Below are 13,368 nucleotides of genomic sequence, written 5' to 3'. Positions count from 1 at the left end.
GCAGTTGGGTTGGGAAGGCGGCTCACTCAGTGCCCACAGGCCAGAGGGCTGCCCCAGGCTGAGTCCCTGTCACTATGCAGTGCTGTGCTTTCAGTGCCATCCCTGTCTCTGACAGCCTTGTTTGTGGAGCGCTAAATGATGCTCTTGGGGTCTCCTGTGAGTTCTTGTCATGGGACGGTGCTGTGAATGGCAGGCATAGGGATCTCCAGCGGCCCTTCCTGAGTTATGGCTTCCTACCCTAGAGAGAGCTGGCAGCGAGAAATGGGGGACACGGTGGCTGTGCTGGGAGAGATTGAATGTGGCAGTTGCAGAGGGGCCCGATGCCCTCCTTCTCAGAGCCAAGCTGGGGGGTGGACGGCAGAGAGCACTGGCTTCTCTCCTGGTTTTGCCACTCACTAGCCTGGGCAAGGCGTAGCCACGCTGGGCCTGAGCATCCTCATCTGTGACATATGAAGTTTTATCTGCTGACATGTTTTGCTTGGCCTGGACATGGTGTCCATTTGAGTTTCACATTAAAAATTCAGATCACAGGCCGGGCGCAGTGGCTCACGCCTATAATCCCAGCACTTTGGGAGGCTGAGGTGGGTGGATCACTTGAGGTCAGGAGTTCGAGACCAGCCTGACCAACATGGAGAAATCCTGTCTCTACTAAAAATGCAAACAATTAGCCGGGTGTGGTGGTGCGCGCCTGTAATACCAGCTACTCAGGAAGCTGAGGCAGGAGAATGGCTTGAGCCCAGGAGGCGGAGGTTGCTGTGAGACGAGATGGCACCATTGCACTCCAACCTGGGCAACAAGAGCAAAACTGTCTCAAAAAAAAAAAAAATAGCCGGGCATGGTGGCATGCACCTGTAGTCCCAGCTTTTCAGGAGGCTGAGGCAGGAGAATCTCTTAAACCCACGAGGTGGAGGCTGCGGTGAGCGGAGATTGCACCGCTGCACTCCAGCCTGGGCAACAGAGCGAGACTCTGTCTAAAAAAAAAAAAAAAAAAATTCACTGGCTTCTCTTGAAAATCAGAAGATCCAGTAGTGCAGGTCCACTTCCACATCTGCCCCATCCCCACCAGCTCACTTTGCTCCCTGGGAGGCTTGGCCTTGTGGGCATTTGAGTTTATAACGCCACCCACATTGTGGCACACCCCTCCACCCCATTAAACACAGGCTCTGCTGTTGGAATCAGTCTTCCTGATCCGCGGCTGTGCCCTCCAACAGAGGGCACCCCTGGGCTTCCCAGCTCTGGGAGCAGTGGGTGCCAACAAGGAGGGGCCTGGGGCTGAAGAATCCCACCCGCTGAGCTCAGCCCTCTCCCTTCCCCGCTGTCCAGCTCTGCCTTTCAGCATCCTGCCTCACTCCCCGCCCAGGCAGCATGGACCCCACACCCTCATGCCCCTCAGCCTCAGCCCCCACCTCCAGGAGGCCCTACCCACGCTCATGACCTTGCTATTCTGGGCCTTGTGTCCTGTCGGGAGATGGACAGGAGACAGCTGGGTTTCCAGGCCACTCAGGCGGGGGGCTAGCAGAGGGAAGCCTGCTGGCTCTCCTGCTTACTCTAATTCCTGGGGCTCCCCAAACCTTGGCCTCAGGAGACTGGGGATAGGACCAGCCTTGAAAGTGGGGAAAGCTTTGGAGAGCTGGGTGCTATGTTCTTAGTGAGATGACCAGCGAAGGCTGTGGCGCCCGGGGGTAAGCAGGGCCTGATCCCCTCCTAATCTTCCAGCAGCAACTGGTGCTCTGAGGCTCCCCTCCCCCAGCCCTGCCAGGGACCTGCCTTTCAAAGATGGGCAGGGGAGGGGGACGGGGACACCCACCCACTCCTCAGACCGGCACGTCTTGGCTGTTGGGGCCTGAGAGACTTTCGCTCTAAGCCTTTCTTTACAGATGGTTAAACCAAAGTTCTGCAGTCATCAGGGACTGGCCAGGCTGTCTCCGTGTCCCATGCTTTTAGCTCCAGCTCTCAGGTGTGATAGGAGGATCACTTTCCATCCCTGGGCTTGGAGACCCCTGTGGGAAGGGATCCCCAAGGGCGCCTCTGGCTCAGCCTCCCTCCATGGCAGTTCACATCCGCAGCCTCCCCAAGCGTGGCCCTTCCGCAGCTCCTGGCGGATGGCTTTCCCTCCCTGGCTTATTTCCCCCTCTGGGAAGCCGGGGGAGGTAGAAATGAATAACCTTAAAGGCCTGTTGGCAGGAATGTGCTGCCAAGCCTGCCCCCTGCCCTCTGTCTCAGGCTCTTGACTCCCTTGAAGCTGCCCATCTCTCCGTCTGCCCCTCTCCATGTTTGGGCATTCCCACTGCCGTAAGACAGTAGCCCCTGTCACTCCTCCAGGTGCTGGTGGGAAGACGCCGGCCAGTGCCAAAAGCCTTGGCGGGTGTGAGCCTGAGTCCAGCAGAGATGGTGGGTGCCGGGCCGTGTGGAGGTGCCGGGGGCTGTGTCCCTTGGAAGAGAGGCTGCTAATTAATGCCCTCCTGCACCCTCAATTCAGCCCACTGTCCCCCACTCCCCTCAGGTCACAGCAGGACTCTGCCTCAGGGGAGGGGTTTGTTGGAACTGTGAAAAGGAGGCGGGAAGGAACGCCTTGTCCTCAACTCACCCGGGAGGCCACGCCTCCCCCAAGTTCAGGCAGAAGAGATGCATCTGGGAGGCTGAACCCTCAAGTTCCATCCACCCCTGCTGCCATCCCCCTCCCCAAAAGTGGAGGCCTCCCTTTTCGTTGCTCTGCTGTCTCCTATTCTGTCCTCTGCCTCGGTGTTTGAGCCCCAGAATGGAAAGCAGCCTTAAGAAGCCACACTTAGGAAGTCCACATGCCTCTGCTCATTTCAGGAAACAGGCCTAGATGGAGGATGGACTTGAGCCCAGGGCACCAGGCCCCTTCCCCTCACCGACCTTTCACACTGACTCTCATCCAGCCTCTGCCTGCCTGTCCTCCCCTTCCTGCACCCTGGTACCCTCCCTCGGCTTCTCCAGCAGCTGCCCTGGTGGTAACCAAGAGACGACCCCATCCTGGAGCAGGGGTGGGGAGGGGCAGCTCAAAGCAGCTGCTTCTCTGAGGAAGCTGACACCAAGGCCAGCGTTCAGCAACAACTTGTGGCTTTGCACCCAGCGCCGGGGTCCCCGCCCACCTGGCTCCCTGCTGTCCCTCTTCCCTACTGCTCCTCAGACTTCCCTCTGACCCTGGTTACTCTGTCTGTGCTCCCTCTCTCCCTAGGTCTAATCTGTCCTCATTTCCCCCAGACCTGTCCCCAGAAGTCCACCCTTCCCCATTCCTTTGATCTGGAACCCCTTCTTGGTCCGGCTTCCCCAGGCCCCGACACCTTTCTGTGGGGCCTGCCCAGCTCCTCGGCACACACAGCATGGGCCTGATCCTGCTCCCCTTGTGGGCAGATGCAGCAGGGCAGAGTGCAGCACAGACCACAGGTCTCTGGGGCTGGCCATGGAAACCCCGTGGATTAGAGCACAGTGTGGGATGAAGTGACCCTCAGTGCACGACTTGGGGTGACCCCTGCCCCCATCCTGAGACAGTTACCCTTCCCCCTCTGCCATCAGCACATTCTGTAGCCTCTTGGGTTACTTGGCTGCCTTGGTGTCCCATTTTCTTGGGGGGGGTGGGGATTCCCTATCCAGGATGGGGCGGCCCTGAGGGCTCTGTTCCCGGAGGCTGAGTTAGAGCGATGGGGAAGGCGGGGCAGTTTTGGGGAGAGACAGGCAGTGCTCACCAGGGCCTGGACACTAAATCCCTTGTTGATGGCTGTGGCAACCCCTCCCTAGGGTAGGGTTACCATCTTCGGCCCTGTCCCCTTGACTCTCTCCCCTCTTCACTTCCCCTTGTCCCTCTAGGAGCCATTTCCTCTAGCCCCCAAAAGATGTCTCCCTTCATCAGTCCCCCAAAGGCTTGGGGTATCTCTGCCACTCCTTCAGCGAAGCAGGTGAGGAGGAAGGAGACTGCGGCAATGGAAACAGGCTCCGGGCAGATGAGGCAGGAAGGGGGGTGTGAGGAAAGGGACAGGTGAGGCCGGGGATGGAAGAGGGTTCAGGGAGGAACTAGGGGGATGAGTTTGGAATGGGAAATTCAATGCAACTGGGGAAGTCGAGGCAATGGGGGGGCGGGGTCAGCAGATGACAGAAAGTAAAGTCTCCCTACCCCACTTCCCTGGGGCTGGGGCTACCTTTGCGTCCCTCATGAGTGACATCTCAGGCTGCAGCCCCACTGTTCCCCCTCTGTCAGCAGAAATATCTCTCTTCTGACCCCTCCTGCTGGAGTCTCAGCCAGCCAATCCCTGATCTGGAGGAGGGGGGAGCCCGGCCTCCCCCCTGCTCCCTCATAAGGACCAGCTGTGGGCCGGGGGGTGGCCGGCTGCTCAAGTGGGACGGGGGTCAGAGCTTTGTGGAAGGAAGAAAAACCTGGAGGGGGCAGGAGAGTAAAAAGAAGAAACCCAGGCAGACAGGCAGTTGGACACACTGAGGAAGACCCCCCACGAGTGGGAACCCCTTGGAAGGAACACACCGGCCCCGGCCCCCAGGAAGGGAGCGCAATGGAGGCCGCTCACGCTAAAACCACGGAGGAATGTTTGGCCTATTTTGGGGTGAGTGAGACCACGGGCCTCACCCCGGACCAAGTTAAGCGGAATCTGGAGAAATACGGCCCCAATGGTAAGTGTCCCTTGGAAGAGAGGCTGGTAATTAACGTCCTCCTGCACCCCCAAAACACACGCACACGCATGCACGCGTTTCTCCCTTCAGGGTATCTTAAGGAAGAGCTGGGCCGTTGTCCAATGCTCGCAGGGGTAAGAGGATACTGAGAAAACAGAGTCCCGAGATCCAGAGTTTTGGGAGGTTTTAATGGGATGACCTTGATGAACCTCAAGGTGGCCTGATTCTCTTACCTTAGCCACAAAGTCTTGGGTGTGGGGGGCATGAGGCTGAACCCCAAATGAATCTGTCTTTTTCTTCTTTTTCCTGGGTAGAGCTCCCTGCTGAGGAAGGTAAGTTACTGAAATCCCTGAACTCTCATAGATGACCACCCCTCTCTCCCGCCCCATCCCACTCCCTCCTCCCTGCCTTTTCTTTAGATTCCTTGAGCAAATACCCCCTCCCAAAAGGCAAATCTCCCTCCCTAAAGGTTAGAGTCCTGTCCAGGGCAGAAGTCTCCCAGGCACTTTCTCCTTGAAGCATCCAACCCTTGAACTGCTCCCCACTTTGCCGAGTCTGTTTCTGTACTCTAGGCGAGATTCTCAGCCCTTCTCTGGGCACCAAGCTGCCTGCCCACCACCCTAGAGCCTCTTCACTGCAGGCCGGAGTCCAGGGGGCTCCATCCCAGACCTTCACCCCCTAGACCTTAACCCGGGGCCCTCCCCTTGCCTCCTTCCCCAGGGAAGACCCTGTGGGAGCTGGTGATAGAGCAGTTTGAAGACCTCCTGGTGCGGATCCTCCTCCTGGCCGCATGCATTTCCTTCGTAAGTGTGGGAGGGTCTCTGGGGGCTGGCTGGGGGTGTGAGGCTGGGATCGGGTGAATGCGGGGTTCGCAGTCACTGGATCCTCCCGTCCGAGCCCCGAGCATCCCATTGTACAGACGCGGCGGGCTCGGGGGCAGCAGCGGGTGTGATTCGCTTCCTCCTCTCTCCTCCCCCGCACCCCACAGGCAGGTTTTATTTTAAGCTTTAAGGGTGTTCTCAGCCAAAACACCGAAGCTAAGCCACCCTCGCGGCTTCAAGAGCTTGGAGGGCTCGGGTTACCCCCCGAGCCCCGGGCTCCGGGTCCCGCAGCGATGCCGGCTGCAGCTCGGGGGCCACTGCCACTCCCGGCATGCCCCGGGCGGGCGGCCGTTCCACCAATCCCCGCGCCCGCCGGCGCCCCTTCCCTGCCCTCCCCGGCCGCCTGACGCTGATTGGTCGAGAGGAGGACTCGCTCCTAGTGGCGGGAAAGCGCGGCGGTGCGAGGATGACTCCAAGGAGCCCGGCGCCCAGTCAGGGAGAGCACTGGCATCCCTCGCCTCACCGCCCAGCCTGGCCCTAGCCCTTCCCCGCGCTCCCTAGGCCCCCCCACCGCCGCGGGGCATCCCCAGGGCCCTGCCTCCTCTCCCGCCCTGGGGGCTACTTCCCATCCCGCAGTCCATCTGCGTATCGCGGGTTCTTCTCCAGCATGAGTCTTGCTGGGGCCTCTGGAGGCAACGAAAGCCTCCCTGTACCTTGGTTTCCGAACGCAGGCCCCGTTGCGTTAAGCACAAGCTGGCAGGGCCTCTCCTTTCCCTTCTCAGATTTGCTCCTTGACATTTGCCTGCTGCCTGGCGGTGGCAACAGCTGGGGCGGGGCGCGCAGGAGGCCCCGTAACCCTATCCCCGCTCTGGCTCCCTCGTGAAACCGGAGCTTCCCTGCCTTGGCCGAGGGGGAGGGCTGCGGGGGTCAGACGGCCTGCGAGGACCACAGGGTTTTTCCTCTCGGGTTTTGGCTCCCGTGGGATGGATGTGGCTGTGCGGGGAGTTGGCCTGAGCTTCGCTTCTAAGCCAGCAGCTTGGTTAGGGAAACCTGAAAGCATTCCCAGCTAATCCCCCTACTGGTGCAAGTCTGTGCGCGCTCATCCCGCTGAGTAAGGCGGTGGCAGGGCCTGCAGTGGGTGGACAGACCCACAGACGAATGTGGGGCCACAGCGTCCCCACCATACCCGGTCCCCCTGCTGGCTACTGCGCAATTCTCCCCTCTGCAGTGGGCCACTTCCTTTCTCCACCCCTTTCCGGGCCTCATTACCTGTCATTCTCCTTTCCCCTGCTCTCCAGGTGCTGGCCTGGTTTGAGGAAGGTGAAGAGACCATCACTGCCTTTGTTGAACCCTTTGTCATCCTCTTGATCCTCATTGCCAATGCCATCGTGGGGGTTTGGCAGGTTAGCTTTGACCCTTCCTCACCCCTTCATGTCCCAACACTGAAGGAGAGGCCAACCCTCCCTCCAGTCTCCTCCTCCTCCATCACCTCCCCCATACTTGCCTCTTCCTCTGGTCCTATCCCCTGGTCTGGAATGGGATGGAGTGTGGGGAAGAGGTGGGAGACTGTGACCCACTGTCACTTCCTGGCTGTGTGACCCTGAGCAAGTTCCTTCATCCCTCTGAGCCTCAGTTTCTTCATCCATAAAATGGGGCTAGCAATCCAGTGTGAAATCGACTAAGATGATGGATGTGCCTGGCACACAGTAAGAATTCAATAGACGCTAGCTTGATTTCCTTCTTCCTCTGACCTGACCACCCTCTACATGTCCTGTCCTCTGCTTCCTGGGTTTTTTTTGTTGTTGTTGTTGTTGTTGTTGTTCTTGTTGTTGTTTTGTTTTGTTTTAGGTCGTTTCCATAGTGAAAACCCAAATGCTACCTTGCTTTGGTTCTAAGAAATGTCAGGCTATAAGCCATTTTTTGGTGCTCACTGGTTTCTGAACACTGAGGATAGAAATAGCCACTTTCTCACTTTGGGAGGCCGAGGCGGGCGGATCACTTGAGGTCAGGAGTTCAAGAGTAGCCTGGCCAACATGGTAAAACCCCATCTCTACTAAAAATACAAAAAATTGGCTAGGCATGGTGGCGGATTCCTGTAATCCCAGCTACTCGGAAGGCTGAGGCAGGAGAATCACTTGAACAGGGAGGTGGAGATTGCAGTGAGCCAAGATTGTGCCATTGCATTGCACTCCAGCATGGGCAACAGAGTGAGACCCTGTCTCAAAAAAAAAAAAAAAAAAAAGAAAGAAAAAAAGAAAAAAAAAGAAATAGCACTTTCTCTTTGCCCCAGTGTTACAGGTACAGCAGAGCCACTGTGTCTGTGGTGCTGGCAGGTCTAGGACAACATCTGCAGGGCAGCCTCTGATTTTCTTTTTTATTTAGATTTTTCTTTTTGAGACAGGGTCTTGTTATGTCGCCCAGGCTGGAGTGCAGTGGTGTGATCTCAGCTCACAGCAACCTCTGCCTCCCGGGTTCTAGTGATTCTCCTGCCTCAGCCTCCCAAGTAGCTGGGATTACAGGCACGTGCTACTACGCTAGGCTTTGTTTTTTGTTTGTTTGTTTGTTTTGTTTTGTTTTGTTGTACTTTTGGTAGAGATGGGGTTTCACCATGTTGTCCAGGCTGGTCCTGAACTCCTGACCTCAAGTGATCCACCTGCCTCGGCCTCCCAGAGTGCTGGGATTACAGGTGCGAGTCACCACGCCCAGCCTGATTTTCTTTGATTCTTCTTTGTTCTCTCCCCAAAACCCTCTTACCTGTTTTCAGCTGTAGGTGACAGTTTCCTCAACACACACACACCCCTGCCCGTGTTGGGTTTTGTTGCCTCCCCTGTGCCAGGAGCCACAACTCCATAACCCTGCCTCCTGTGCATAACCATGCCTCCTCCACCCTGTCTCCTCAGGAGCGGAACGCAGAGAATGCCATCGAGGCCCTGAAGGAGTATGAGCCAGAGATGGGGAAGGTCTACCGGGCTGACCGCAAGGCAGTGCAAAGGATCAAGGCTCGGGACATCGTCCCCGGGGACATCGTGGAGGTGGCTGGTGAGTGACAGGAACGGCTGGTCCAGGATGCGAAGCTTTGGGACTGAGGCCTAGGAGACGCTGGGGGCTGGTCAGGCTCAGATCCCGGTGTCCAGGAGGATGGCGGAGTCTGCTTCTCCTTCCGACTCCTCAGTAGGTCATCCCAGGCCACTCCGGCCACGGCCCCCCTTCACCAGCAGAGTCTCAGCAGGAACAGCCAGTCCTGTCCCTGAGGCTGCAGGCAGACCCCCTGCTCTCCATCCTCTCACCCTGCACTCGCACTTGCAGGCAACAGGTGGAACTCGGTCCCTGCCAACGGCCCCGTCTCCACCCCCTCCCGGGGCCTGGCTTCCCCCTCCTTCCACCCACCCCAAGCTTGGTCAGCTTTCAGTCTTGACCTCTCCGTGCCCTTGAGGCCTCTCAAAGGGGAAGGAGCGAGGGCAGAAGGGAGGAGGGAGGCCGAAGGCTCGAGCCCCCGGCCATGTAAGGGAAACTCAGGCCCTGCACGGAGCACGGGACTGGGGAGGAGGGAGCTCAAGGAGGGCCCCGCCCAAGGCAAGGGACACTTAATGCCTGGCCAGGGAGGGGTGGGGGCTGGGTGGCTAAGATTACTGGGATTCTGCCCCCTTCAGCGGTTTTTATATTTGCCCTGAGCAGGCCTTCCCTAAGCTCCAGGCCCCTGCCAGGCGGAATGGCTCTTCTGAGGCCTCCTTCCCTGTAGCAGACACCCGAGTCACCACCCCAGGGAGCCTGGGGAGAGGGAGTGAGGGCAGGCCGAAGACCCCGGCACCCCATTACCGCCGTGACAGCATGGAGTCAGCGCCATGAATGTCTATAAATATCACACGGGCTTGGGTGACAGGGCGTCCCGCCTGACTCCATCCCGACCTCCCTCCTCCCTCCTGGGTCCATTTCCTCTGGCACAGGAGGGGGCCTTAGAAACAGAGGGAAAGGAAAGCGATTGGATCCGGTCCCCAGTACCATCCGTGGGACCAGTGTGGAATTAGGCAGCAGCCCTGGGAGGTTCTTAGGCTCCTCCTAAGGTCTCTGAGTCTGGCTGGGCATCCACCTCTCCAGCCGCCCCCAAGGTGGTTTCCATGTGTCTGTCAACCCACCTGTGCATCTCCCTGGCCTCACCTCCACCCATTCACTCTCCAGCCTGTGCTGCCGGCCCTGCTCCTCCACACCTGTTTCCTGCTCACCCCCCCGCTTCTCTCTCGCCCCATCCGTCCTGTCTTGTCCATGTTCCCAGCTTACTTTCCCCAGCTCCTCACCTCCCTGCCTCCCTGAGATGCTCAGACCCAGCTGTCAGGTTCCTGATATGTGGTCCCCTCCATTACCACCCTACGCCCCCTGCTGCCTTGAGTCCTGCCCACTCATACCTTCCGCTCACTCCTCTCCTGCCTTGCCCTCCACTGTTCTCTTGGTTGCCCTCGATTTTCTCAATTTCCATATTTTCCCGTTTCTCCCTGCCTTCCCTGGCTGTCCACTTCATTCTCTCACCCCAATACCCCTTCTCTCTAACACACCCTGTTTTCCCTGAGTTCTTTCCTTGCCTTTCCTCGTTGTCTTTCTCACTCCTGTCTCCCATTCTCAATTCTAGCTTCTTGTCCTACAGCTGGACTGTCCTTAATTTCGCCTCTAGTCATTCAGTGGGCATTTATTTAGCATGTATTATGTGCTGAGCAGTATGCCTGCCCATCCCTTCTCAGGGCTCACAGCCAGTGGGAAGAGATGTGGGAATTCAAGACCAACCTGAGAACAGAATGAGACTCCAGCTCGCCATGGACACGGGGGCAGAAGGGATGGGTGTCACGATGGGTGGTTGCCAGCTTCAGGAGCTCATGCCAAGGGCCTGATGCAAGCCCTGGGAGCCTCCCTGAGACCTGAAGGATGGATGAGGAGAATGAGTCAGACACAGATTGGGTTTTTCTTAGGAAGGAAGAAAATTCCATTCCCAAGTGACCTCCCTCTTCCCTACTCTCTCCACAGTGGGAGACAAAGTCCCTGCAGACATCCGAATCCTCGCCATCAAATCCACCACCCTGCGGGTTGACCAGTCCATCCTGACAGGTCTGCTGGCCTGGGTGGGAAGATGCTTGGGGGTGGGATGTGGGAAGGAAGAGGCAACAAGGGGGAGGTGAGTGGAAAGACAGAGAACCCTCACTGTCTGAGCAACATAGAGAGACCCTGTCTCTAAAAAAATTTTTAAAAATTAGCTGGGCATGTTGTTGAGTGCCTATAGTCCTGACTACTCAGGATGCTGAGGCGGGAGGATCACCTGGGTACAGGAGGTCAAGGCTGCAGTGAGCTGTGATCACACCACTGCACTCCTTTCTGGGCAACCCTGTCTCTATCAAAATACAAACAAAAGGCTGGGCAAAGTGGCTCATGCCTGTAATCCCAGCACTTTGGGAGGCCAAGGTGGGTGGATCACCTGAGGTCAGGAGTTAGAGACCAGCCTGGCCAACATGGTGAAACCCTGTCTCTACCAAAAAATACAAAAATTAGCCAGGCATGGTGGCAGGCACCTGTAGTCCCAGCTACTCAGGAGGCTGATGCAGTAGAATCGCATGAACCCAGGAGGCTGAGGCTGCAGTGAGCCAAGATCATGTCACTGCACTCCAGCCTGGGCAACAAGAGCAAGACCCCATCTCAAAAAAAAAAAAAAAAAAAGCAAAAGCCAAAAAAAAAAACCAGCACTGGGGCCTCCCCCTGGCTCACTAGCAGTGGCTGTGGCAGTGGCAGCACTGTTTGACACGTTTTCTTTTTTTTTTTTTGAGATGGAGTCTTTTTTTTTTTGAGATGGAGTCTTGCTCTGTCACCCAGGCTGGAGGGCAGCGGCACAGTTTCGGCTCACTGCAACCTCTGCCTCCCGGATTCAAGCAATTCCCTGCTTCAGCCTCTGGAGTAGCTGGGATTACAGGCGTCCACCATCACACTCAGCTAATTTTTGTATTTTTAGTAGAGACAGGGTTTTACCATCTTGGCCAGGCTGGTCTTGAACTCCTGACCTCGTGATCTACCTGCCTCAGCCTCCCAAAGTGCTGGGATTACAGGTGTGAGCCACCCACTGCGCCCAGCCTGCTTGATGTTTCCATCTGTCCCAAGCCTGAAATGGGATGAGTAGTGGGAGAAGGCTGGACGCTGTTGCCCACTCTCTAGATAGCCGCGAGCCTACCCCTTCCACATGGACATAGGGTCACACACACCTCGAGAACTGTCCTGTCTCCTTCAGCCTCCTAAAAAATCCTCCAGGGAGGAGACATGAGATTCTGTGACAAGATAGGGGGTTCAGATACACTGAAAACCATGGCTGCTAGGCAGGGTGTGGTGGCTCATACCTGTAATCCCAGTGCTTTGGGAGGCTGAGGCAGGAGAATTACTTGAGGTCAGGAGTTTGAGACCAGCCTGGGCAACACAGCGAGACCCCATCTCTATAAAAAAATTTTAAAAAATTAGCTGGGTGTGGTGATGTGCACCTGTAGTCCCAGCTACTTGGGAGGCTGAGGTGGGAGGATTGCCTAAGCCCAGAAGCTTGAGGCCACAGTGAGCTATGATTACCACAGCAGTCCAGCATGGACAACAGAGCAAGACCCCATCTCTATAAATTTTTTTCTTTAATTAGTTGGGCATTGTACTGCACACCTGTAGTCCCAGTTGTTTGGGAGGCTGAGGTGGGAGGATCACTTGAGCCCAAGAGTTTGAGGTTGTAGTGAGTTATGATCACACCACTGCATTCTAGCCTGGGCAACAGAGCAAGACCCTGTCTCTATAAAACCACCATAGCTGCTTCTGTTTCTGCACTGGCAGGGAGAAGCGAAGAAGAGGCAGAAAACATTCCCCATGGTCCCAGGGGTCAAGGGCTAGGCTGGCCCAGGCCTGCTGCTGAGTCCCTGCTCTTAGGGTGAGGGAGGCATGGTTCTAAGGGTGGGTCCCCCTTCCTCCCAGAAACATGCTTGACAGTTGAAAGTGTGGTTCCAAATATGTCCACTTATTTGATTTTTACCCAATATATTGTTTTGCAGTGTACATGTCCTTGTCCCCATTTTACAGAGGAGCACATGGAAGTTAGGTGATTAGTCACACAGCTTGTTAGTGGTCAAGCCGGGCTCGGGTCTTTTTTTTTTTTTTTTTTTTTTGAGATGGAGTCTTGCTCTGTCGCCCAGGCTGGAGTGCAGTGGCCGGATCTCAGCTCACTGCAAGCTCCGCCTCCGGGGTTTACGCCATTCTCCTGCCTTAGCCTCCCAAGTAGCTGGGACTACAGGCGCCCGCCACCTCGCCCGGCTAGTTTTTTGTATTTTTTAGTAGAGACGGGGTTTCACCGTGTTAGCCAGGATGGTCTCGATCTCCTGACCTCGTGATCCACCCATCTCGGCCTCCCAAAGTGCTGGCATTACAGGCTTGAGCCACCGCGCCCGGCTCAAGGTCTTTTTAAGAGCAGTAGACTTCTGGCCGGGCACGGTGACCTGTAATCCCAGCACTTTGGGAGGCTGAGGTGGGCAGATCACTTGAGGTCAGGAGTTCGAGACCAGCCTGGCCAACATGGTGAGACCCCGTCTCTACTAAAAATACAAAAAAAAATTAGGCAAGTGTGATGGCATGTGCCTGTAATCCCAGCTACTTGGGAGGCTGAGGCAGGAGAATTGCCTGAACCTGGGAGGCAGAGGTTGCAGTGAGCTGAGATCTTGACACTGCACTCCAGCCTGGGTAACAAAATCGAAACTCTGTCTCAAAAAAAAAAAAAAAAAAAAAAAAGGAGCAATGGACTTCCTAGCTGCCTTCAGTGGCTTCTTCCAGAGTCCAGACATCCCCCAGGATGGTTACTTGGTCCTTACCAGGAGCTGTCCTGCTGAGCAGGGAGTTAGGCGTGGGAAGCCTGGGA

At 56.6% G+C, this 13,368-nt stretch overlaps 1 protein-coding gene and 1 long non-coding RNA gene across 9 annotated transcripts in view; one reads left to right on the top strand and one right to left on the bottom strand.

Annotated features, from left to right (window-relative positions):
- Nucleotides 1-3,676: 3,676 nt before the first annotated feature.
- ATP2A1 (ATPase sarcoplasmic/endoplasmic reticulum Ca2+ transporting 1) overlaps nucleotides 3,677-13,368 on the top strand; it is a 29,519-nt gene continuing 19,827 nt past the window's right edge. For 2 of the 7 annotated variants that reach the window (XR_013411626.1, XM_077985748.1), the window contains exons 1-5: nucleotides 3,944-4,648; nucleotides 5,365-5,447; nucleotides 6,764-6,868; nucleotides 8,366-8,504; nucleotides 10,476-10,556. Coding sequence is in view for 6 of the 7 variants with exons in the window: in XM_077985748.1 (XP_077841874.1) it covers nucleotides 4,642-4,648; nucleotides 5,365-5,447; nucleotides 6,764-6,868; nucleotides 8,366-8,504; nucleotides 10,476-10,556 (415 nt within the window). In the remaining variant the exon portion in view is untranslated. Of the gene's footprint in view, nucleotides 3,921-3,943; nucleotides 4,671-4,958; nucleotides 4,977-5,364; nucleotides 5,448-5,904; nucleotides 5,957-6,763; nucleotides 6,869-8,365; nucleotides 8,505-8,734; nucleotides 8,858-10,445; nucleotides 10,557-13,368 lie in introns of those variants that run through there. The other 5 variants (XM_077985747.1, XM_077985750.1, XM_077985749.1 and 2 more) reach the window with 5 other exon arrangements.
- LOC144337984 (uncharacterized) lies at nucleotides 4,812-5,783 on the bottom strand. Of its 2 annotated transcripts, none has more exons than XR_013411690.1 (2): nucleotides 5,353-5,783; nucleotides 4,812-4,967 (listed from the first exon to the last, which is right to left on the bottom strand). It is a non-coding gene; the product is annotated as an uncharacterized LOC144337984 (long non-coding RNA). The 2 variants fall into 2 exon arrangements; XR_013411691.1 differs by having other exon boundaries at nucleotides 4,812-4,964.

The sequence above is a fragment of the Macaca mulatta genome, chromosome 20 (genome assembly GCF_049350105.2).
Source record: "Macaca mulatta isolate MMU2019108-1 chromosome 20, T2T-MMU8v2.0, whole genome shotgun sequence".
Classification (NCBI taxonomy): Eukaryota; Metazoa; Chordata; class Mammalia; order Primates; family Cercopithecidae; genus Macaca; species Macaca mulatta.
Note: the sequence above shows the minus strand (reverse complement) of the source record. Positions and strands in the feature narration are given on the sequence as shown.